General features: G+C 42.0%; 1 protein-coding gene across 18 annotated transcripts in view; it reads left to right on the plus strand.

The window, feature by feature from the left end:
* DPF3 (double PHD fingers 3) overlaps positions 1 to 26,922 on the plus strand; it is a 246,937-nt gene that overhangs the window by 158,303 nt on the left and 61,712 nt on the right. For all 18 annotated transcript variants that reach the window (XR_005597648.1, XR_005597650.1, XR_005597649.1 and 15 more), the window contains 3 exons: positions 5,458 to 5,585; positions 10,593 to 10,688; positions 15,854 to 15,932. Coding sequence is in view for 15 of the 18 variants with exons in the window: in XM_039535057.1 (XP_039390991.1) it covers positions 5,458 to 5,585; positions 10,593 to 10,688; positions 15,854 to 15,932 (303 nt within the window). In the remaining 3 variants the exon portion in view is untranslated. The remainder of the gene's footprint in view (positions 1 to 5,457; positions 5,586 to 10,592; positions 10,689 to 15,853; positions 15,933 to 26,922) is intronic.

Here is a 26,922-nt window from a genome sequence, read left to right on the forward strand (position 1 = left end):
GCAGCTACCAAAGAAGCTAAGTAGTTATGGGGTGAGAGGCAAAGTATTGTCACCAATCAAAAACTGTCTAGGAAGGAGAAAGCTAAGAGTAGGATTAAATGGTCAACTTTCATCCTGGCAAAAGGCTACTGGCTGGGTGCCTCAAGGTTCTGTACTAGGTGCCTTGTTTAATATATCAGCTGTATGGAGTAGTGAGGTTGCAAAATTGTAGATGACATAAAGTTCTTTTTCGGTTGATGGTCCCTGTGTGTATTCCACTGGGGTATGCATGCGCTCCATGTGCCTGAGAGTGGAAGATATTTGCTACGTGTCTGTTGGGCTGCACCTGCGCCCTTCTCCTTTTGCTGCGAACCAAGAATTTAAGGGGTGTTATGGGCCAGCCTCAGCAGTTCCTGTGAGGAACTTCAGAGGGACCTAAACAAGCTAGTTGAATGTGCAACATGATCACAAATACAATTCTGTGTCCATAAATGCCAAGTAAAACTCATTCGAGTGAAAAATTTGAACTACTTGTACACCTTATAGGGTTCTAAATTAACTCAGGAAAGGGACTTGGACATCATTGTAGACAGCTCAAAGCTGACCTCTGCCCAGTGTGCAGCTGTGGTCAAAAAGCAAATAAGATGTTAGGATGCATAAGGAATGAGATGGTGAATAATATGGAGACTATTATCATGCCTTTACATAAATCAGCTGTGCAGCCTGATCTGAAATACTGTGTGCAGTACTGATCCATCTCTAAAGGGTATAGCAGAATGAGAGGGGGTTCAGAGAAGAGCAATGAGAATAAGAGGTATGGGAAAAGTCTCACATGAAGAGAATTGGAAAGATTGTTTGCCACAGAAAGGAGGTAAATAAAAAGGGGATGTGATAGAAGTATATAAAATAATGACTGGTATAGGGAACCTCTGTTCTCTCTATTGCATAATACAAGAGGAAATGGGCACTGAATGAAATAAAAGGTGGAAAAGTTAAAACCAATAAAAAGGAAATAATTTTTCACACCAGGTGTAATTAAACTGTGGAACTCCCTGTCACTGGAGGGTGTTGAGGCCAAGAAGTTAACTAGATTCAAAAAGGGACTGGACATTTATATGGATAACAAGAGTTGTCATGATGACAAATATTTTGGAAGGGATATTAAACTTCATATTTCAGGGCTTAACTATTAGAGATCAGGATGACACCTGATGTGGGGGGCAGATTATCCCACATCTGCCTACTGTGCGGTCCTTACATCTTCCTCTGAAGCATCTGGTGCTGGCTACTGTCAGAGAAAGGATATGGGACTAGATAGATCCCAGTTCCTGTGTTTGTAAGGCCCTTACTTTTCCCACAAAACCTAAATTTGGGGCCTAAATCTACTTGTCAGCATCTCTTCGGGTAGGGCTACAGGGAAAAAACTGCAGTTTGACAATGTTTATTGAAAATTCCTGTAGAATTTAACAGGAAGGAAACCATTAGGGTTTAATAGAAATTATTCTACAAACCTGATAGTATTTAACAGAGAATAAGATCTTTTCTACAGGCTGATTTGAACCTTCTTTCAGAATTCTGTAGCTGCGATGTAATTCTCTATTATATTATCTAGGCGGGTTCAAAAAGCTGATCACTTTCTATTACATTCTCTATAGGACACTTTCTTAAGGGTGTGAAAGGACAAAATGATATGAGGAAAGGAATTTTCTTTTGTGATTCTCTGCATTTTGCCATGTCTTTCAGCTCTAAGCTTTCCACCACAACCGCAGTAAAATATACCTTGTAGTGCAAGCACACAGGCTGGGTAACCAAGTTGGGACTGGAAAACTGGGGCATTAGCAGTTGAAGTCCCAGTCCAACCTGTGCTTTTATAAAGGTTTCTCCCTCATCCTTGTTATGTAGCCGTCCCCTCACCCTCCGGCCTTGTACATCTGCTGTGTTATACTGACTATCCATCTTCCAGAAGGATTGAGCTGATTTCCTTTCAGAGCTCTTTTTAAGGTCAACTCATTTATCATGAAGGTGTTAATGTTGGATGATATGAGGCTTCATTTCCTCCCCACCACCCTGTCCCCAGTGTGGACCAACTCCCGTGTTCTGTCTCTACATGCTTCACGCATGAGTCACTGAACAGTTTGACTGCTAAGATGGCCCTGAAATGTGAAGCTAGGAAAGTACTAAAAAAAGGAGAGAAAGCAGTGGCATAATGGTTAGTGCACAGGACTGGGAGTCAGGTATCTTGGGTTCTTTTTCCATGTCTCCTGCTCACTCCCTATGTGTTCTCACACAAGTCATTTAAATTCTCTGTGCTTCACGCTCCCCATTTGTAAAGGGAGTAATAATACCTACTTCGCAGGGGGATGGAATGTTTAAAAATGTAAAAGTGCTCTGAGATCCTAAAATGAGAAGTACTGTAGGAGGGCTGAGTATTAGTTGCAGTAGAAGTAGCAAGACCACAGCAAACAAGCAAAGAATAAGCCTAATGTTCTTCTTAACAAGCTCTCAGTGGTAAATTCCGACTGGCTGTTATGTTGCTCCTGCAAAAAGGTTTGGTACAGATGGTTGATAATTGATTGATTGTAAAAGCATCGGATCTATTGTCACAGGCCAAAGAAGTCTCATTTTCTACCCAAAATGTGACCCACCTGGCATCGTTATACAAATCCTACAGAAATCTGCAGACAAATCCTTAGTCTGCAGAAGAGAAGAATGAGGGGGGATTTGATAGCTGCTTTCAACTACCTGAAAGGGGGTTCCAAAGAGGATGGATCTAGACTGTTCTCAGTGGTAGAAGATGACAGAACAAGGAGTAATGGTCTCAAGTTGCAGAGGGGGAGGTTTAGGTTGGACATTAGGAAAAACTTTTTCACTAGTAGGGTGGTGAAGAACTGGAATGGGTTACCTAGGGAGGTGGTGGAATCTCCTTCCTTAGAGGTTTTTAAGGTCAGGCTTGACAAAGCCCTGGCTGGGATGATTTAGTTGGGTTTGGTCCTGCTTTGAGCAGTGGGTTGGACTAGATGACCTCCTGAGGTCCCTTCCAACCCTGAGATTCTATGATTCTAAGTATGTTTTTAGAAGGCAGCTGACCTCCTTGCCGTTAAAGCCCTGCATTTTCCATGTTAGGTTTAATTTTAAATTTCTCTGTAACATACAGGTCCCACTCGTGTTCTTGGTTTAAGATTTAATATGGGTTTTGTTTAACTCCCTTCCCCATTCCCTGTTCTAATGCATTTGTTTGCTGAGTGTATCAGAAGCCAGAGACAGATGTAGCTTGTCAGCATGAAGACATGTGTGTTGCTGATGCCCTTGAGTTTGCTTGAAGCTTCACCTTCACTTGCAAAATGTCTGATGACCAGCTGCAGTTTTCAGTCCTATGAGGTCCCAAAAACAATACTAATGCCCTTTTGCACCCCAGCACAGAAATTGAAATCAAATCAAGACCATAGGGAGATGTTATTATAGAGGTGCTTGAGCGACTCCATAGTTAAGGCTGTGTTGAAATTTGCATTTGAATCAGGACTAAAATCCCTCTCTTTCCCTCTGAAATATCTGAATTTAGTCTCCAAATTTAACTCACCTTTCATGGACCAACTGAATAAGGAAGAGGAGAAGGAGGGAGAGACCAGAAACTCATACAGGGAATTTCAAGCTGACCCCCTCTCCCACATTTAAGGGATCAGTTTCCCTCTTTTTACACCTCAAGCATCACAGGAGAGAACCTGCATCATAAGCAGTGAAACCTGGTAGAAGGTGGTCCAGTGATGGGAGCAGGTTGAGAACTCCATTCTCGGAAATCCCGATGGAATAGCTTGGCCTTTCCTTTGATGAGAAGTTGTTAACTCAGTATTCCAGCTTCCACTCTGAGAGTCATTCTGGGAAAGTTTCCTCTGGACAAGCCCCCACCCCGAGGTTTGGGGGTTCTGCTTGGCTTGTACTCTGATTCCCTCTCAATGAGTGGGATAGTTTTTGCTGTGGCTACAACCCACATTCTGTGGTCTATTGGTTGAGGGTAGGTCATGCCGTTAGCTAATGTCCCCTCTCTCCAATAAATTTGAGAGAGTACTTTGCAAATCCCTTATCCTCCACTTTGGCTCAGGGAACCCCACATCTTTTCATGGATTTGGGGTCCCTGACAGGCAGCTGCCATTCTCCAGGGGCAAATGGTTCCCCTAGAAGTAATTACACACTCTGCACCAAATGATGATAATTCATTAATTGTATTGTGGCAGTGCCTAGGGGGTCACAATTTCAGTGTGCTAGGCATTGTGCCAAAACATAACAAAAAGACAGTCCCTGGTCTGAAGATCTTACAGTCTAAGTATATGACAGGAGATGGTAGGTGGATACAACAATGAGAAGAGGGGGTACACAGTGAGATGAAAGACTGGGATACAGCAATGAAACCAGGACAGCAGATACTGATTTGTAAAACATCAGCCATGGTTCCTAGTTCCTTCCCAAACATATTCGCCTGGAAAGAGGAACCTATCCTGGAAGAGAAGGAGGGAGGCTTGAGAAGGGTGGCCATGGCAATGAGGGTGCCCCATAAAAAGAGGCTACAGTGGGATTATGCTAGTCAAACTCCTATGTAAATGGAGTAGGAGATGGAATTCTGCCCTGCATGTATTTTAACACCCATGCTGTATTTTTCTGACTGCAATACTTGTTTCACAATACAGTGATAGCCATCCGAAACTAGCATACTGTCGGCTCTTTCATCTGCGTGCCATGTGGCATCAAGCGTCCTCATTAATCACTGTGTTTTTTAAATGGGGGTACATGCTCCAGGCAGTGGGAGAACTAGAGTTAGGGTCCTCCTCACAAGGGCCGGATTCTGCAATCCTTCCTTACACCGAGTAATATTTACCCATGTAAGTAGTCGCATTGAAGTCCATGCGAGGGTTGTAGACCCTGGGCCTCAATAAGAAAAGTGGGGATCAATATTTGGTTGCACAGCCCCTCATTATTTTTATTAATTCTCAGCAGTCTCCCACTGTATGATCTCTCTTTTCCCCCTTTCCTACCCCTGGAATATCTGGTTCTTGGCCCCTGATGTAAAATGATCCTGTACACAACTGAGTGTCGTGAACTGTGCCAAATATATATATACATTTCCTGTTTTTTTGGGAGAGGACCTTAATATTTTTAGCTACCTGCTCTAGAAAGCTATGTGGCTTTTCTTCCCATTTGGAGTATGGGGAGTTCATGTAAAATAAATGGTTTTTGTTTTTATTCCCCTACAAGATAATATGTCCAGCCTTCCTTTGTTGCAACCCAACATAGCAAATTGAAAAGGTCCCAGAGCTTCAGCAAGCTAGAAATGAATCTCCTGTTTAGAGATTAGGTAAAGTACTTCTCCTTCTTCTTTAGGATGGGAATAAGGTTAAGAGCCAGGCAACCTGCTACCTATCCTCTTGCTCCCTCCGCTGTGCAGTTGTGCGCAGGCAATAGACATAATCTCTTTGTTTTGTTTCTCAGAAGTTGATCTGCCTTTGAAGAAGGATGGGTTCACATCAGAGGGAACCACTCTGGAAGCCTTGCTGCGCGGGGAAGGGATTGAGAAAAAAGTGGATACTAAAGAGGAAGACACTATACAGGAAATCCAGGTAAAAAAGAGCATTTATATTGGCTGCACCATATGTCTCCATACTGAGACAGCAGGGCTGGCTTTAAGATTTTACCTTTCATTCTCCAAACCCAAACCATTTGTATCTTTTGCAATTTGTGTCTTTGTGTCAGAATGCTGTATTAATGCATGGTGATATCAGACCCGTGTGTCACAGAATGTCATGAAACCCTGACACTACGTTGTGATGCTCAAAATAAATTCAGAATGTTGTATAACTATCCAGTAAAAGTGTCACAAGAATTGGGACTGCCTGCCAAGTTCTTGATGGCTTGCAACCCAAACACGGCAGCATTGTACTTGTAAGATTATCAGCTATGGAGAGAGATGAGTCCAAACCATAAACTGGATCTCAACAGCCTCAGCCTGTGGGAGAGTTCATATTTTGATCTTAAATTGGGCACATAGCTACTGATTAAAAAAAAAAAAAGGTGGCACTGGTCAGTCTGTTTTCTTTGTCCAAACAGAATGTCTGAAAGCAAATAGCATTAATGTTTTTTAAAATTCTTTCATCTTTAATAATCCCAGTTATTATTAGTAACACAGGCAGGGAAAACTTTATTTGTATCTTGCCATTATCCTTTTAAATATTAAATAATAAGGATTGCCTTCTGATCATTTACCAGTATTAAAAGTAAAAACTAGTTGCTGGTCTCTGGTATAGCTAAAATCCTGCTAATCTAAGGGACTACTGGAAGAGTTGTATGCAATGTTCAAAATGAAATCTTTGACTCTGGCCAGTTTTGTTGAGGTTTGCAAACCTTTCAGGGAAGTAGAGGCAAATTTTGAATGAGTTGAAGGCAGCATTCTGAATTAACGTACACTATGATTTCTAGTGTAACTCACGTGAAACCGGCAAAACTTGGTGATTTTGGCTGAGATTCAAGTGTTGGGATTCGTTCCTGAAAGCTGAAGCAAAACTGCAGTATGTGGCCCAACAGAGATCAAAACTGAAAATCATGAGCATCAAATCTGCATAGCTCTGGCTCCAATCCTGCAGCCCTTATGCTTGCGAGCAGCCCCACTGAAATATCACCTATGTAAAGGCTGCAGGATTAGAGCTACTAGTGACACACGTAAGGAAACGTTGTACATATACATGTCTACATTTGCAAAAGTGACTTGTGATTTTGTAAGCCTCAGTTTTGGAGTGCCCAGCTTGGGACACAATAAAGGGACCTGATTTTTCAAAAGACAGATGCTCTGCACCTTGGTGCATCCAAAATGTAAGTAGGGATTTTTAACCTGTTTTATATCCCTTTAAATGAGAATCTTCTTTTCTGTGGGATGGAAAATTGCCAAAGGGGAAGCATTCCATGTTCACAATGAGGTCTATGCGAAAACCGTCCTTTGCCTCCCCCTTTCTGATTCTAATAAACTCAAAGCCCTAAAGACTCTATTACAGCAGCTTCCAAGGTCACAAGAAGTCATGGTGCAGCATCCTTATGAGTGCCTTTGGATGCTGCTGTGCAATCTGAGCTCCCAAGTTATCCCCGGCATCAGCCTGAGGAAAAAGACTTCAGAGACAGCGGAACTGACAGCAGTCTTGGCATCACTGCATTACAAAGTGGGGAGGGGAGAAGTGTCTGTACAAAGAGCCTTCAGCTGTACTCTCTGAGCTGTGACCTGTCTTATGGATGCCGGTTTCATCATGGAGCTGATGTGAGAGGCTTTCCTGGCTGCTGTTTCCTGTGCAAGTGCAGCTTTGTTGGATTCAGTCTGCACAACAATCACTTTCAGCAGGTGGTAGGGATGGTTGGACAATTGGAGGACAAGATCATTATTAGTTCTTTGTGCCCATGCAAAGGTGTAAGGGAGGATAGAATGTGTGTTGTGCAAGGCTCCCTCTTACTCCTCTGCGTAGGCTACACATTCTGCTAGTCTAGCTTGGGAAGGTCCAGGAGGAAGCAGTCTGTGTGGGGCTGCTACTCCTCCTCCTCCCATGCAGGTGTGGGACGGTGGACAGAGTCATAATTCCCTCCTTGGTCCCAGCTAGGAACTGCCCTTAACTATGGGCTGAGAGTAAACTTTCACACTAGCCCTTAATGTGGATTGGGAGAAAAGCAGGGACTCATTGCTTACCTGCATTAAAATATGGTGAACTGGAAGAGTGTTTTGGAAGGACAGAGTAGGAAAAGAATAGATATTTTGCTAAAAAAGAATAAGGATTGCCCCTCTTAAACAGGTGCAGTCACTATGGGCCAGATGTTCATCTTTTATTTACAAGAATTGAGATTTGGCCCCATGTGAGATCACTGTTGAACCAGTGCCTCAAGTGTGGTGAAAATGGCATCATCTTTTGGAGTAGGCTTAAACCAGAGTCTTTGATCAGTCATTAAAAGTTGACCTGGCATTTTCCACAAGAATTAGAAACATTACCTGGCATCCTGGCCATGCTCACATGCGGGTAATTGGTCTGCCTACTTTAAATTTGCCCTGCATTTTCAACTGGAGAAAGTATTCTACACTATCCCTACGTAACACTGTTGTGTAGTGTTGCTGGTGAAGAATGGAGTTGCTGGAGTTGAAAGGCACTGTGAAAATGGAAGATGTTATAAGTAGTTTTCCAATTTTTTTACATAACATTTATCTGTTCAGAAACAAAAATTCTTTAGTCGTCCCCTGGACTTTAAAAGTATGAAGTCGCCCCTACCAATGTATGTAACTGTGTGAATTTTGAAAGAATAATTGTAAGTGGTGATGGCAGTCACTTAATGTTTCCCACTTCCAGGAACTAAAATTATGGGAGAAGACCAGGACTCACAATAGTTTGACCCCATAAATGGCCCCCTGAGGCGTTAAAAAAGGAGAGAAACTTAAATCCCAAACCCTACAAATATTAGACTTCCCACCAAACTCTACAAGTTATTTAAACTTTTTTAAGGGACACCATGACAGATATAGCAATTTCTTGCATATCCTTGGGAGACATTATTAAATTAAGTTTAAGTATTTTTGGTGTCCATTATATTAAATGCAAAGTTTGTGTATTATTGTGAAGCCTGGGAGTTCAAAGGACTGTACTGAAAATGTGCAAGCAAAAAAGGACTTTTGGGACAGTAACTGTGAAGTGGATTTCCTGGGGGATGCCTAAGGAGAGCTTAAGGTCAATTTCCCAGTTCTGGTTATGCAAAAACCCAGTCTTTTGAAGCTATGCCCTGAAGAAGGATGATTGCTAATTACCTGGTCTCGGAAACTGGAGAGCAAAGTCCAAGGCTGTATAAAGAAACAGATGAACTGCTCTGCCTGGGTTCTGGTTCTGAATCTGATACAATTATGAACTTGTAACCATGGGGAAAACCCAGTTGTGGGTTTTGAAGGACTGACACCTAGCAGAGCCCTTGTTAGAGTTGGGGGGTGATCTCTGGTAAGTTTCTTAGCATGTGTGCAGGTTCTTTTGTTTTTAATATGTTTCCCTGTAATGCTTTCACTTTAAGAATAAATGTGCTTGCTTAGAAAGAGTTATGTGGTAATGTATAACTGTGAGCAACACGGGAGTGAGTGAGATGCAGGTCTCTGCCCAAAAGAGGTGATGGCTGGGAGCCGGGACCCTAGAAGTGGTGCCCTTGGTTGACCAGTGAGGGGGAATAAAGGTGCAATAGCCATGAAACTGTAACAGATACTGTCCAATATCTTGGCTCAAACATTTAAATGGATAAGATTATAATAATGTGGTGCAGGTGTTCCTCCAGATTCTAAATCTCTTGTCAGTGAAATCTCTGTGTATTTTCTCCCAGCACCCCCAGCAGTAAATGCCTAAAGTCCGCAAGGCTCAAAACTAATGTGTTCTGTTCCTATTCTCCCTCTGCTGGCTCTGTAGCAGCTTTTAACTAATAATGATCTGGGAGACTGGATAGGTCAATATTTGGTAACAGATTACAAATCCTTTCCATCACCTCTAACTCAGAGCTACCAAATGGGACACCTTTCCCCAAGCATGGAATTCTCAAAAACAGAAAAAATTAACAAATCCCAGGCACAATTCTGCAAGATGATGAGCAACTGCTACTCCCATTGACTTCAGTGGGAACTGCATTTGCACAGCACTTTTTAGGATCAGGACTCCTTATTTCCAGAGCTGTGTAGCTACTTACGGGACTGGTACTCCAAAAGGATATTAATTTCAAGGGCCATTAGAAATGCAGAAAATGAATGTTTCACTAAACGGGAAAAATTGTAGACTACAAGGGAAAGAAATGTTGATTTACAGCTTCTAAGAGTTAATTTCTGAAGAGAAACTCCACGACCCCACTCACACCCCCATAGACTGTGTCTTGCTAGGGTCCTGGGATGTCAGCCTTCAGACTGGTATTTCTCAGGACCCATTTCCCTGAGAAAATGAGGGTGGGTGAGGGAGGAACTCTCTAACTCAGGGGTCAGCAATCTCTCAGAAGTGGTGTGCCGAGTCTTCATTTATCCACTCTAATTTAAGGTTTCGCGTGCCAGTAATACATTTTAATGTTTTTAGAAGGTCTCTTTCTATAAGTCTATAATATATAACTAAACTATTGTTGTATGTAAAGTAAATAAGGTTTTTAAAATGTTTAATAAGCTTAATTTAAAATTAAATTAAAATGCAGAGCCCCCCGAACCGGTGTCCAGGACCCGGGCAGTGTGAGTGCCACTGAAAATCAGCTTGTGTGCCGCCTTTGGCACGCATGTCATAGGTTGCCTACCCCTGCTCTAACTTTTGAGGGTGTTGACTGGAAGGAATTGGAGATGCTTGGATATGATTCTGTCATTAGAGAATTAGTACATTTGTAATTTTAATAATCTATTTAGACCTCTTGTTTGCATGTTGTATCCATTTTTGTCTGTCTTCACCTCTGAAATCTCTTTGGGACAGGGACTGTATCTCTCTTTGTGTTTGAAGAGCACATTTTGGGCATTATCACAATCTCAATTGTAAATAATAATTGACCTTGTGTGTCTTCTAGCAAACAATAGTATTTTCTTCTAAAAATGATTGTTTATTTTTTCCCTATAGAGAGTTTTGGAAAATGATGAAAATGCTGATGAAGTGAATGAGGAAGAGGAATTAGAAGAAGATATTCCAAAACGAAAGAACAGGCCCAGAGGACGGGTAGGTTGGGAATCTATGGGAGAGGAAAGAAGGGAAGCAAACCCCAAGTCTCACATTCTCAGTTGGTTTCTCTCTCTCTCTCACACACACACACACACACACACACACACACACACACACACACACACACACACAGATATGCTGAAGTGATATCCATGTGATAAATTGTGGAATGACACAGTCAGTGTCTTTTTTATGTTTTCACATGTTTTCAGTTTATTTCTGCCTATTACTAAGAAATAAGACTGTTGGGAGACTTAGAAGATGGAGCAAATTTATTATAGTGATGAATTTTTAGTTTTAAAATAAAATCTAATAATGATTATTTTTATTATCCTGTTATTACAATCCCCTGACCTTGAAATACCATTCTTTACTAAAAAGATAAATGCAAAAAATATTTACAGTCCCATAAGCCAAAACAAAGTCATCTTTGATTTTCTGTTTTTTTTGTTTAACTATTTAAATACATTTCCCTATGTTCTTCAAAGATAAAGTCAGCAGTGAAAGTTTTTAGTAGCACTCTAAGGGTGAAATCCTTGTACAATAGAAATCAATGTCAAAATTCCCCTTAATTTAAATAGGGCATGATTTCACTCTCAGGAGACAACATCCCCATAGTTTCCTATCATGTCCTCTCACAGATCCAGCAGTAAATCAGCTAAGTAACAAGGTCACAATTTTAAAACATGGAGTCAAAATTTTCAAATGTAGATCCCTAAAGCTAGCCCCCTAAATGAAAGTGAACATGATTCTCAGAAGTGCTTGGCACTTGCATCTGTCATTGACTGTAGTGGGAGCTGCAAGGGCACATCATCTCTGAACATGCCTTTTGGTGTGCTTGGTGGATATTTTGAGATAAAAAACAGATAAAAATAAAATTAAAAAAAATAAGAAGAGCTGTTTGAAACCTCACTCATAACGTGCTTGTGCAAACCCTCTGTTGTTCCATTATTTCAGCTTCTTGCTCTTGTTCACTTTTGTGCTAAGACTATTTAAATAAAGATCATAATATTTTTTTTAAAGAATTGGAGAAGTGTATTTTTTCACTCTCTTCATTATCAAAAATGGCTGAACAGTTTGGCTGAATCATTCTTTAATATTTTCTAAAATTTAGCCTTAAACAGAGCCACAAAAGTGTGAGTTTCAGAAAACGATATGAACTAGTAACCAAAACCAGGCGTTAGAATACAACCTTAACTATAGCTATCACTAATACTTCAGCTACATGGGCCTTTCCTAATAAACTTCCTGTCACGGAATTTGGGCATGCCTGTCATTGGAAGTGAAGGACCAAATGGATAGCGAAGAAGATATTCAGGTTGTGCAAGGAGAATTATATTTCCTGGCATTCATTTCCATGCATCCTCAACCCATTCAAACAGTGCCCTGATGTTATTGTTACATGCATTGCTGTACTCCCCTCTCCAGGAAGCTATATGAAAACAATACTAATTGTTTTTAGCTTTTTCATTATAAATAAAATCTTGGGGGGGGGGTTGGGGGCATTTAATTATTCTTCTCATTCACCTGGAAGCATACATTTATATCTTGCTTTCTGCTCTAGAGCCGCTTATTAAGCGTGGGCACAGTGCAACCAGCCACAATAGAATCTCTTGCCCTGCTAGTGACTCCTGCTCTGCTGGTGACTTTGACTTCGACTTCGCACAGTGATGAGAGTGCAGAGGGGAAAAAGAGCTCCAAATGCCGTAAACTTTTAATTGAGTGAAGTCAGCATGTTGAACCAAAGCAGAATTAATACTTTAAAATGTAGGGCCAGCTCCTCAGCTGGTTTAAACTGGTATAGCTCCACTGAAGTCTGCCGTTGAAATGCCCTGCTCCTCATGAAGTGTCCAACCTGAAGTAGGAACTAGGACAAAGGGGTCAAAACTGAGGAGACTTGAAAGCTGAACCTGAGAAAGGACTGCACTTTGTTGCCTAGAAAGGAGGGATGGGGTATTGTTAAAGGATGGTAGACTACACGGGAGGACATCCTGAAGGAAACTAGATTCTGCAAAGTTTTGCCCATAAACCTCTTGGCATTTGGAGAATAAATGAGGACTGAAGGCATTGACACAGGATTAATGCAGCAGAATTATTGCTCTGAATATTCCAAATTCTATGTGTCCCTTTCTTTTCCTACAGCATGATTTTAATTTTAATTCTGGACCCTACATCTGTCCCTCTGGCTACTCTCTTTGTTTGGCTCCATTAAGCTGCTTCAAATCTGCTCTGTTGAGGCTTCCAGGCTTCATACATCAAGTATCCTAGTCCCTGCTGCATGCCGGCAGGAGAATGAAGGCAGCTGTGGATGACTGAATCCAACAGATTGAAGCCCTGACAGCATGAACGTGGCATTCAGTTTTGTGCCCCTGGGGTGACTGCCTGGTTTTCTGGCCCCCTAAGGCTAGGTCTGAAATAATGGAAGTGCTAGTAAAGAGACTGAAGGCCAAGGAGATGGATTCACACAGAGATAGGTTTTTAGAATCTTTGTCGGATGGAGAAAATGTGGAAGGAGCTGGGACATGAAGTTTGTTAAAAAATATAAAAGCAATGCAGCTGCACATGTACAGTAAAGGGCTCTTCAAGTACTTACTGGGGGGAGGGACACATTTTCAAAAATGCCAAAGGGGTTTAGGAGTCACACCCTATTGAAAGACACTGACTTGAACTGAAAATCTCCCCATGTTCGATTTATGAAAAAGAGTATATGTGGTCATGTCACGAATGCTTTGCACTTGTATTTTTATAAAGAACAGTTAGAAGGGAAACAGCTGGCTGCGAAATGCTAAGCAATGGATCTTAAATTGCCATTCTACTCTGAAAAATGACTATATTAAAATGACACCACCTTACTCTACAGATCTGCTCCCTGTGTGTCTTCAGAGTTATACTGCTAACTAGTGACAAAAATAAGTCTTAACTGCTCTTTTATTCCTCTTAGCCCTACAGAACCAATGCCCTTAGCCTGGGGGTTGGATTATAGTCTGTCAATCAACAGAATTGTTTAAGGTCCAATCAGTTACACCTGTGCTAACCTACAGAAGAAAATGGGGTTGCACAGGTGTCCCTAAGGGCCTGATTTGGCTTGCGCTGTGAGAGAAGGAAGGAACCTAGGCTTACTCTCAGAGCCTTGGGTGAGTTTGCAGAGCTGGCAGTCAGGAAAAAAAATCTTTTATTTGTAAACTGAGCACTGAAACTGATATTGAATCACTGAGAGACAATGAATGTGGATCGCATAAAGCAATTGTTACAGAATCACTTTTCAGGGTAGACGCACCCTTTAATTTATTCTTACAAATCTTGCATCCAACATATACATCAGCTTCCTTAAAGATTGTGTTTGTAGTTAGCATGAGGGGTTTGTGCCCCCCTGCATTTAATTTGATTTACGTTTTACTCAAAGAGATCACACACTGGTCAGAATGTAGTGCCCTGCTTTGAACTCTGTTTGCAGGAAGCAAAACTGTACTGATCATACCTAACAGCATCCACCCCATCCAGCCAGTCACAAATTTGTCCCTTTCCTCCAAGATTGCAATGAGAATAGGCTTATTCCTACTCCATCCAAGTGGTTAAGAGGCTTTCTTGGGTTTGTCCTGGAGATCTGAGCAACCCAATGGGATAGAGTTCATTTTAACCTGTGCAGTTTATGTAAGCCCCTCTTTTCATCATCTCCCAATGGTATGTCAGTGTAAAACTGTCCCTCGTGCCTTGTCTTCAGACGAATATGGAATACAGCTCAGTTAACTAGAGTGCTGTTCAGTGTACATCGAGGAGATGCAAGGGTTAGCCCATAGATCCCTTTAGTATTTGGGACACTAATACTATTTTCTACATCTCTGCATCATCTTCAGTTCTACCTGCTAATGCTGCTTCAATTTCAGATTCTCTCAAACAAAAAGCAAAGGGATTCAGAGCAGTTAGCTCTAGGAGGGAAAGTAGGAGCCAAGGACTTATCTATTTGGAAGACTGAAACAATTGAGGTGTGTTGCCTTTGCCTGAGAACTCAGTGGCTCAGAGTATTAGGAAAGGGCCATGTAACCTTCAGGGCCGGCTCTGGCTTTTTTGCCGCCCCAAGCAAAAAAACCAAAACAAAAAAAAAAAACCCTGTGGGGCAGCCGGAGCAGTGAAGGGGGGAGGAGGGGGAGAAACAAAAAACAAACCTGTGGGCCGGCTGGAGCGGCGAAGGGGGAAAAAAAAAACCTGCCGGGCTTGCTACAGACCTGGCACCGCTCCCAGCAGGGCGCTCCCTTCCTCCGCGCTGCCGCCCACTATAGGGCAGTTGGAGCTGCGAAGGGGGGAAAAAAACCCTGCGGGAATGCTGCCCCTTGGAATCTGCCACCCCAAGCACGAGCTTGCTCGGCTGGTGCCTGGAGCCGGCCCTGGTAACCTTCTCCCTTGAGATCACTAGTTCAAACAGAGATCAGGCCCAAAGTTAGTATCATTTAAAGACTGTCCATTGGCCTACATAAAATAATTTGGGTGGCTGGGGGTTCAGTTCCCAATATCCACATCACAACCACCACCATTGTAACTGGTGCCCAAGTTGGCATTCTCAGCTGAGAATGGTGAAGATTGAATGGCATTAACACTGAACTCCATTCTTATCCCTGGTGTTCAGATCACACTGATGCACATATGCAGGGCAGCACTTTATGGATAAACCAAGGACCTCAGTGTCCTGGGCTGTTGGGCTAGCACCTTTCACCAGCACAAGATGTATTTTAAAAATATTAAAAGGAAAGAATCATCCTTATACCTCATAATATTATGAGCCTGTTTTTAGACTGATTTCACGGTAGTGTTACTTCTAGCCACAAATGGATTTATGCCCTCCCATCCATTCATTCATTGATTAGGCTCAATACTTGAACACCACCTCCTGTGACTTGTCTGAAATATGCAGTGGCAGTGAGGCAGGAATCATTATAGTGCTGTGACTAATCAGGTAAGGATATCTATTCTAAGGGAGCTCTGCCACATTGAAAGCTCAATATATATACAGTGTGTTTTAGGAAAAGGCAGGGCCCAGTAATCTGGTTACAATGATGTAACTCTACTGAAGTCAAAGATTCATTTAGTCCACAGGTTATACTGGTTGGGGCAAGTTGGAAGCTGTGAGGGGCACCGGAATGGTGTTAACATCCTTATTCTCATTGTAGGCTCGGGGATCTGGAGGTGGCAGGAGAAGGAACGATGCTGCCTCCCAGGATGACCATGACAAACCTTTCGTTTGTGACAGTAAGTAGCACCCAGACCACCAACTCTGCTTCTGGCCTGGTCCACCCAGCCCAAAATGTAATCAGGGCTTCATGTTCTCCTTTCTAGCATAGAGTCCTGCTGCTCTCTGACTTGCATGTCTTTCACTTGCTGCTGGTGGGGTTTTTGCATGAAAGAAAGAAAGTGAAATCACCTCTCATGCTCTGTCAATTTCTCTCTCTCTTTGTGGCTTCTCTGCCTTAACTCTCTCTTCCTCCACCCTTGTAAGATTCACCCTCTATTTCTTTCTCTGTTTCAGATAGTTACAAACAAAAGCTTAACTCAAAAATCTCCGACAAAGGTACTTCACCACTGTGTATCTCTCACTTATTTTTGTGGTGATTCCCTTTCTTTCAAAGTCCTAACTCTCTCAGCCCTTCCTCAGACAGAGCTCTGAGGGACATTAGTGGGAGCTGTGCCTCGGTAAGCACTGTTTAAAACCTGACTGCCCAGTTCTGTCACTTGTAGGGTACAAGTAAACACCAAAGGAAGGTGTGATTGTAGCACAGGTAGGCATACGCATGCGGGCATTAATCTAGCTAGCTCAAGTACCAACAGTAGTGTATGTGTGATAGCACAGGCTTCAGGGACCCTGGGTACACAGCTCAGGTGGCTAGCCAGTGCTGAAGTCCATGCTTCTGTATTGTCACTACTATTGTTACCATAGCTAGCTAGATGAAAGCTAGCATGGATGGGCCTAACCACACTACTGTCATACCTTAATTTGCTGTGTAGATGTACCCTGACTCACTGTGAGTAGTAGCTGACTCTGTGATGGGTTCCAGTGGGACTGCATGTGAAGTAAGGCATTACTCAAAACAAGCAAGGGTGTCAGACTGTGAGGAAGAACTCCAGAATTTGGCATAGTATGAATTATTTTTACAGCTAGGATCTATCCATTGGCATTTTTTCTTCTTCTTTTCAACTCTTTCTCACTTCAATACATCCTATTCAGTGAGTGACATGCTGGGCTAAACCCCTGTCTTTCTGCGAAGCTGCCACTTCAATGCCTAGAATAGATTGAGTGTTCATTGGGAATTTGTGCTGTCACTAACTAACCAAAGCTAACAGAGTGCTGTTGTCTGTTGAGTCGGTTCCAGGATATTAGAGAGACAAGGTGTGTGAGGTAATATTTTTTATTGGAGAAGTTGGTCCAATAATAGATATTACCTCACTCACCTTGTTTCTCCCTATAACTAATAGAGTCAGGAGGAGAGGTGACCATCTTCACTTCACAGCTCCAAAAGGTTTGGGTGGGGTTTGGGATGAGTTGGTACTCCCACCCCTTTCTGCCCCCAACCTCCCAACTCTTCCAGCCCCAAAAGACCAATCATCACAATAGCTATCTATGAATCTGTAGTTTTTTAAAAATGAAGAAATATGGAACATACATGAAAGGTTTATTCCCCACAGTCCAGCCATGCTCTTTCATGGTGAGGTTGGGTGACCCTTGTATGGTGTTGTGATTGGCATTCGAAATGTCTTGCTTTGGCAATGCAAATACTATGGCGACTCTAGGGACGGAGTTCCTTAATGATGCAATTGATTTGGGAGGGAGAAAGGAAAGCCTTGAATGGTCTCTAATATGTCTGCACATGAGTATAACCTGATCACAGAAGGAGGAGCTTGTTAGGGTGAAAGGATTGGGGGCACTTCTGCAGGTTTATATTTAAGGATCTGTTTTTACATTGGAGGGTTGAAATTTTCCCTTCTAAGGATTGTCCAGAAGTCTAACACATATTTTCTGTTTAAAATCCTGAGCCTTTCAGTGAGAGCAGATGTGTGTGTGGGATTGTCTATATCTCCTTTCTTGGAAATGCCCCCACATGCAAGGGCACTTCTGTAGATTATAGGCATTTTGAACATATTGTGACTCTTTTTTGGTCACTCTCATTTCCCTAGTGAGAGTATAAATGATTTAGCTCAGCTGCGGGATCACCCAGGCACCTTAGTGACATGCAAAGAGGTGATTCACAGATAATATGTGACACATCAAAGATATCAAAGCAGGCAACAGAAATCTGAGCTGAAGCCAAGGTTATGGTGCATGTTGTACTGATGTAGTTTTGCCCATTCCTAATTCCTGGTTTACATTTTAGAGCATAAATTTACTTTTTGGTTTTGAAAAATAAATCTTTCCAACTACCTTTGGATGAAATCTTTCATTTTTAAGAAACATATTATCAGAAGGAGAGGACCAAGATAGATGGCTAAGAGAAGGTTGTTATAAGTAACAGAACTCTTTTACATTACTATGGGGGACCGGAGAGAGGGTTGCTCCAGCTATAGTGCCATCTTTCTTGTGTGTCATCTTCTCCCTCCCTTTTAATATCCACTAGAACTTATATAAATAATTTGTAGTGAATAATTTATTTGACACATTTAGACCCCTTTTCTGTTAATGAATTATCAGCAAACAATTTAAGATTTTTAAAAATTTATTACTTCTTAAAAATTATTTGCCAAATATTTTCCACAATTGTATCTTGATCAGTATATTGTTTGGGAGAAGTTAATTCCCAATATTCAGTGTACAAATTCACAGCTAGATTGGTTAGTTTTAGATGGGGACATGCAGGTTACAGAGTATCGTTTCTGTTCCCTGTCTCATTACTCTTAGAATCACATTACTGGTGTGAATAATTGCCTTCATGAGTCCATAATTTGCTTTTCCTGTATATTCTCTAATTTTCACCCCAACTATTCTGTTTCTGCAAACATGCCTGCCAGTAAATTTGTTTGCTTGAATGTTTGTGGAAAGTGAACAAACACAAAAGGCGCACAAACAGAACTGAATTGAAGTATTATTTATTTATTTAAAGGATATAGTCACAGAAAATTCGTTGAGGAATTTGACCAGCTCTACTTCCCCAATTATAAAACTATGCTTATAGGAAACACAACATACTTCAACAGTTGTCAGTACTCACATAAAGGTCTGTGAGAAGCTACCTGCCCATGTGTCAGCAGCATGGCTGTGAAGGAGCTAACCCCTGAGCCCGGGTTAGCCTCTTCACCTCTGACTTCTTGCTGGCAGACCTCCTTCCACTGGAAGATGGGAATGCTACTCCAGAGAAGGAACTCAGCCCTGACCAAGTGGGGACAGGTAAATGGCTACGTGCCACCTGAGCAGATTTTGTCCAGTTGGTTGGTCCAGAAATTAGAACTGCTTGAAAATTTTTGTCTCTCAGGAAATTTTGTGTCTCAGGAAAATTTGGTTTTGTTCCAAATTGAGATGAAAAGTCAAAAACATGGAATTTTTTGTGAAAAGAAAATCTTATTTCAATCTTATTGAACTATTTCATTCTGACTTGTTATACAACATTCTATAATGGTTGAAACATTTTGACTTTTTATATTACATTCTAATATAACAAAAGTTGAAACAAAATGTTTTGATAATTTCTCACAAAAAATAACAACAACATTGATATGTTCCTGGGAAAAGTTTCCATTTCATTGTATCAGCATTTTCTGATGGAAAACTGGTCAATCTGAACATTTTCAACCAGCTCTACCAGATACCCTTGAAAAGGGGGTTGGAGAGTGGGACTGAGAGGAGACCATGTGGGAGGGCTGTAGGCAGGAATGTGTACTGCTGCTTACAAACACAGCCTGAATACATAACTAGGAGATAGACCAGAGATAGCCTGTATGTATGGCCCCTGGTAGGGTGCCAGGGTACCAAACCATGCTAGAAAGAAGACCCAACACAGCCCGGGGAAGACTGGGGAGCTCCTACTACAGCAGCTTCAGATGAACAACAGGGTACAAGTTTAAAATGAAGGGCAGAGTGAATGAATGAATATATAAATTACAATAAGGACAATTGATGACATATGGTCATAAATGTTGCCCCGTGGGATCCACCAGCCAGAGAAGTCTCACCACAGCTGTGTTTTTATCCATGATTTGGCTGTCTTTGAAAATCAAACATCTTCACTCTGGTAAAACTTCATCAACATTATATGGAGTTTCATAGCATGAGTTCTGGAAGAAAAAACTGTGAATCTCTCTAGCTTCTGAACTAGATGAACTGATGTTCTTCCATCTGTCTGAAGTGGTCCGCCTGTCCTAAGTCATCTAGACACTACTTAGGGCAGGTCTACACTGCAGCTGGGAGCATGCTTTCCAGCATGGGTAGAGAGACTCATGTTAGCTCTGCTTGAGCTAGCTCACAAAAAACAGCACTGTAGCTGGGGGCTGCACGGGCAGTGGCTTGGGCTAGCCCAGGGTGTCTGGGCAGGTTTGTTCTCAGATGGCTAGCCCAAGCTGCTACCAGTGCTACCCCAGCTACACTGCTATTTTTAGTGTGTTAGCTCAAGCACTGCTAGCATATGTCTATCCATCCGTGCTGGCAAGCATGCTTCCAGCAGCAATGTAGACATACCCTTACCGTTCTTCCGTCTTCTACTCCTTCCCCCACCTCACTGTAACTAATCTGCAAATATACTTACTTGCATCTTCTTTTAAATTCCATTGTTCTTTTCCTCTACTCTATCTTCACATGTGGGGCTTCCCTTTTCTCCTTCTATAAAAGGAGTTGTTGCATGTACCTTTGTCAAGCATTTCCCCTCTCTAGTCTGTCTCACTGTTTCTTCTCATTTCTGTGTAGCTCTTCCTCTCTTTATAGTGCACTTTGATTAAGACACTTATTTTATATAGCATCCTTTGTACATAGACTCTTTGAGATTGGGATCCCAAGTGGGCCTTTTAGTCCATCTCCTTCACAATGGCAGAACTGGTTTAATTCTTCCTATCACCCCTGATGGACCGGTGACTAATCCAGCCTTGAGTGTCCCTAGTGATGATGATTCTTGTCTAGAAGCTTGTTCTGTTGCCCCAACTGTCCTTTTGGTTATCAAGTTTCTCCAAATATTTAACCTGAATTTTCTCTGCTGCAGACTTACACCCATCACTTTGTGTTCTCTTCTTGGTGCCTAACGAGAATAATTGTTTCTTGGCTTTTTTATACTATCCTTTTCTGTATCTGAAGACACTTATCATGTGTCTCCTCCAGATCTCTTATCAAGCTTGTTGCTCTCCTCTGAACTGTCTCCAATTTGTCTGGCTTTTTTTTTTACTGTGTGGTGGCCAAAACTAAACATAGCTCACAGGAGAAGGATGAACTAGTGCAGAAGATCGGTATTAGGTTCAGTAATTATTTTTGCTATCTTGTTTTACCCGTAATACTCCTAATATTGCATATTCCTTTCGTGCACATGTTATGAAAGCTAGAGAGGCAATAGACCTATTAGGTTAGTTAGTCCATTCTTTTGCCAGTGCAGGATTGTATTCTCCAGGGCTATTTTCACTCATGATTTAAAGATCTCAAGCAAAGGGGCTTTCTCCACTGCCACATTCATAGTCTTCATATTTAATATACCTGTTCCTTCTCCATGCTACCTCAGCTAGTTATCCTCCGGCTTCAATTTCTTCATTTTATTAATCTGTCTTACTTGAAACATGTTACATTTATCTTTGTTGGATCTCCTAGTTATTAATCAAATGATTGATTTCATCTCCTTTCTCCAATCTCTCAGGCTCATGCAGGGCATTTTTTGTTATTTTCCCAAGTGTCTGTGATCTTTCCCAACAATCTGTCCTCTGCACATGTAATTCTTGTATTCTCCACTCCACCTGCCAAATCAGTAATAAAAATATAGACTAGTACTGAACCCAAAACGGATGCTTGCAAGCACCTAGGGCTAGTTTTTCAAAAGTATTTTGGTGCTTAACGATGCAGATAGGCACCGAGAGGGATTTTCCCCAGAGTATCTGAGCACTTAACAACTTTTAATATGTTTATTCTCACAATGCCCCTATGAAGTAGGGAAGTGCTGTTATCCTTATTTTACAGCTGGGGAACTATGGCACAGCGAGCAAGTGCCCAGGGTCACACAGTCAGCCTGGGGAAGATCCAGGAAGTAAACCCAGTCTCTCAAGTCCTAGGCTAATGCCTCAATCACTGGATCATCCTGACTTCAATTTACTTTTGAAAATCCCACTAGGTGCATCCTTTGGTACCTAAATACCAGTGTAAGTGTGGCCCTGGTGAATATTTTGAACTTGGCACTGAACTATTAATATCCTAATTTGATTTTTGTTTTTTAAAAAAGCAGCCTCTACATTGAAGATTGACCTCATCGATATTCTTCTAATTTTCTTGTGTGTCATGTGGCATAGTATCAAAGGCCTCATTAATGTCAGAATACACCTTGTCCTCTGCATTCCCTTTGTACACTAAACCTATCCTGTTAGGCTGGGATTTTCAATCAGCCTAAGGGAGTTAAGGCAACCAACTTCCACTGAATTTCAATGGGAACTGAGCACCCCGCTATCCCAGCCTAACATATTATATAACTGTGGCATGACTTGTTTTTTGCAAATATTTGTTGCTCTCTATTTATCACCATATTTTCTGTATGTGCTTACAAAGTAACTGCTTTATTCATTATTCTAACAACTTACCAAGAATTGAAATTAAATTTGCTCCTGTACACTCCCCTGCTGTCTTTCCCCACATCTTTAAAATTGACGTGATCCTGCCATCTTCACTTGCTCAAACTTCCTATTGATTTCAGTGGCAGGTTTTCTGGAGCAAGGCCTGCAAGATCAGGTGTTATGTTTGCTTTTTGCCTGGCCTCTGAGACCTCACCTGCCTTTTTTGTTCTCAAAAACATTAACAATGGCTTCAATAGTACTTCCACTGGCCCCTTGAGCTCTGTAGGGTTAATATCACTGCATCCAGTTGATTTGAATATATTCTGATTATAGCCTTGAGACATGCTCCCTCAGAAGTCTGTTTTGTGTCACCCTTCCCTTGATAACTATTAGAAGCTTAAGTGCTAAACCGCAGGATGACATTACCTTGCTTAGTGAGGACTGAAGAAAAGTAGTTGTTAGGCACTAAGAACTAGAATAAAATAGAGGTGAAGTTAGAAGTGGATGGGGTTACCCGGTGTTGCTATTAAGGATGGGTAAATAGGATGACATTTGGATTCAAATAGTATTGGGATTCAGAGGGCCTATTCTTTGGATAATATTTAGATGTCCAAAGCCATTATATCAGCCTTTTAGTCCATCCCTCACAACACTTAGAGGCTTCCTGTCCCTACAGCAGGTCCTAGGCCTCTAATTATCTGTGGTTTCCATGTAGGATGATGGCAGTCCTGTGCCCTGTGAAACTGTTTGGGAGCCAATGTTAAACGAATGTGATGGTCTCAGCCCACTTTTAGATAAGTGTCCATATAAAAGCCTCTACCAAACAACCATCATCGCTCCTGCTACACTTAGTGCTTATTGATTCCATTTTTGGCAGTCTCGGTAGGGAAGCCAAGGATTAAATAGATATGGAGATTTAACACTTCTCTGACCTGTAGAGGTGGGCTCCATTTAGATCAGGGTTGAGGCACATGGGTGGAGCAGGACAGGACTCTGTTGCTTTTTCTACCTGTGCTATGGCTGCTCTGGGGATTAACAGAGGACATCAGTTTTCAGGGTTTCCAATCCATACCTTTCACCAGCAATTAATTTAACCACATATAGTCACATTTTTAAAAAATGACATTTAAATGTTTTGTTGCAGTCTTTAATATACATGTAGCCTGAAATTAGCACAGTAGGTAGGTACCAGGGCACATCCAGTTGGTCAGCCCAAACAGAACCAGTCGTTGTTTGGAAATCCAGTGGGAAATGTATTACCATTTTACCATCGTGATTAACTAGATTTGCAACAAAACACCCTTGATCAGCAAGACAAACCTACTGCTTTCCCACCGATGAAGATCAAAATACAACCTGTAAAACATTAGACATCTCCAGCTTCCAGATTCTGGTTATGATGGTTGTAATAATGGAAACTATATTCCAGAGCCAGTGCAAAACAGCGTTGGATTTTTTTTGGATGGAGAATAGGAGGTGGGGATTACTTCACAAAATGGCTCCCCGGCAGTGATTAATTTAGGCTTTAGCATTGGACATTCCCTCCAGCTGAGAAGAAAGAACAGCCATTTGAAAGCAGGCAAAACAGAAGCAAAGAGAAGACCAATGTACAGTAACGCCTCACTTAAAGTCATCCCGGTTAACGTTGTTTCGTTGTTACATTGCTGATCAATTAGGGAACATGCTCATTTAAAGTTGTGTAATGCTCCCTTCTAACATCATTTGGCAGCTGCCTGCTTTGTCTACTGCTTGCAGGAAGAGCAGCCCATTGCAGCTAGCTGGTGGGGGCTTGGAACAAGAGCAGACTGGCAGCCCCCTATCAGCTCCCCACTCCCCTAAGTTCCCTGTGCAGCAGCTGCCTGCAGTGCAGCTGTGTCTCTCCCCCAATGCCATGTGCTGCTCCTGCCCTCTGCCTTGGAGCTGCTCTCCGAGACTCCTGCTTGCTGTGTGGGGAGGAGGGAAGGAAGCAGGGCCAGCTCCAGGGTTTTTGCCGCCCCAAGCGGTGGAAAAAAAAAAAGCCGTGATCGACGGCAGCTCCACTGCGCCACTTTCTTCTTTGGCGGCAATTCAGCGGCAGGTCCTTCCCTCCAAGAGGGACTGAGGGACCCGCCGCCGAATTGCTGCTGAAGAGCCCGACGTGTCTCCCGCCACCGAATTGCCGCCGAAGAGCCCGACATGCCTCCCTTTGCCCTTGGCTGCCCCAGGCACTTGCTTGCTGGGCTGGTGCCTGGAGCTAGCCCTGGAAGGAAGAGGGGGGATAATGTCAGGGTGTCCCCCTGCGCCTGCACCCTGCTTACCCCATCTTCCACAGAGCAGGGGAGACAGACCAGGACTCAGAACGGAGGGAGCTTGCAGCAGCTGCCTATCAGCAAGCTGATCTAATTAACAAGGCAGTGTACTTAAGGGAAATGTGCATACCTCCCTCCATTCCTGCTGCCTTGTGTAGAGAGAAAGTTAACCCTTGAGGGCTCAGCCAATTGCTAGTTCATCATTTAGCAGTAAGGGAAATATCCTACCCTCTGACTCCTCCACCTCAACCAAGCTTCACAATCATCATCACTGTGTACCAGTATTAAATTGTTTATTTAAAACTTATACTGTGTGTGTGTGTGTGTGTGTGTGTGTGTATATATATATATAATCTTTTGTCTGGTGAAAAAAATTTCTCTGGAACCTAACCCCCTCATTTACATTAATTCTTATTGGGAAATTGGATTCACTTAACATCGTTTCACTTAAAGTCGCATTTTTCAGGAACATAACTACAACGTTAAGTGAGGAGTTACTGTATGAGGGAAGGTGCGGTGAGAATGCAGAACTCACATGTCCCCCAATTTCCTGTTTCCACTGACACGTGGATGATTTTCTTCTGTCTCGTACTGGTGACAGACTGTATGTGTGTGTGTATGTGTGTAGTGCTGGCTAGAACATAGCTCACCTCTGCCAAGGACGACATGTGTAATGGTCTCAGAATGAAAGTAGTGCAGCCAATAAATAGCTAGTGACAAAGCCATTTGAGACATAGACCTCAAAGCACTTTTTAAAACAAGAAGTATCATTATCCCCATTTTACATAGGAAGGAATTTTAAAGGAAAACTGAGACACAGAGAGATGAAGTGACTTGTCCAAGGTCACAATTGTCTTCAGTGACAGAGTTGGGAATAGAACCTGGTTTTGTGAGGCTCCTTGTGTATGTAACAAAAGTGTCTCTAAGTAGGGCTTGTTTTCCCATAAAATAGTTGGGTAATACGTTAATTTCAGATTTAAAATTTGGAAGCAAATTAAGATAAATCACAGAAGAACATCTGTTGGAGAATGATGATTAGTAAGAGTTTGATCTGCCCTGTTTTGTTATGTGGCTTGCCCACCCAGTTTGCCCACAACATAGCACACTATGTTTTACAGCTGGCTGAATGCAAAACATATCACTAAAGTGCAGGATGGACCAAAAGGCATATTGGGCCAAATCCTTTAAAACCTGGCTTGGTTGCCTGATTAAAGGCCAAGTCATAAAGGGAGGACTTGCCTCAGTGTTAGAAAACAGGAGAAAATCTGTCAATTGCTAGACTGATGTGTCCATCCGGGAGGAAAGTGAAAAAACAAAAACAAAAACCCAAGGCTGTTTAATGGAGTGCATAGCTACATGGTGAAGTTTGTAAAGTGCACATTCTTCATTTAAGTGGGAGGTGCATGGTAGCAGAGCATAACATTCAATGGAGAGTTCTATCTGTGTTGTAAGATTGTGTTCTGATCGCAGCATTGGCAATTAAGAGAATAAGAGAGATAAATGAGAGAGATTTGTTCTAACCACGGGACTGGGAATCAAGAACTCATGGGTTCTAATCGAGGTTCTGACACAGGATCACTGTGTGACTTTGGCAAATCACTTACCCCCTCTGTGATTCTGTTTCCTCATCTGTATAATGAGGGTAACATCACACAGGAGCATGGGAAGGATTAATTAGTTAATGTCTGAAAATCCCTTTGAATATGGAAAACATTATATAAGTGATAGTGTCTATAAAACAGTAATTATTAACAATACCTATCTCTGAACACAGTGTTATGTGAGGTTAATAAAATATGTTCTATCTGGAAAATAAGAGAGTAGGCAGAATTTAGAACATAAGAACGGCCATACTGGGTCAGACCAATGGTCCATCTAGCTCAGTATCCTGTCTTCCAACTGTGGTCAATGCCAGGTGCTTCAGAGGGAATGAACAGAACAGGTAATCATCAAGTGATCCATCCCCTGTTGCCAGTTTGGGGAGATTCCAATGTGACAGCCAAGTTCTGAGTTAGTTTTTATTCCAGCATACTCCTAGGGAAGGTGGTGATTGTTTTGCCTGGATAAGAACACAGGTCACCCTTCTCTCCTGCAAAAGATTAACTTGCACAGAGACTAGGAAATCCTAAGAGTTTCAGCAGGTGGAGTTGACTGTGTATGAGTGTGAGGAGTGAAAAAGTTTGGCCATCAAGAAGAAGCTGTGGGTTCAGCCTCAAACACCAGCAGATCCTCTGAGATCC

This window comes from Mauremys reevesii, linkage group 4 (genome assembly GCF_016161935.1).
Source record: "Mauremys reevesii isolate NIE-2019 linkage group 4, ASM1616193v1, whole genome shotgun sequence".
Lineage (NCBI taxonomy): Eukaryota > Metazoa > Chordata > Testudines > Geoemydidae > Mauremys > Mauremys reevesii.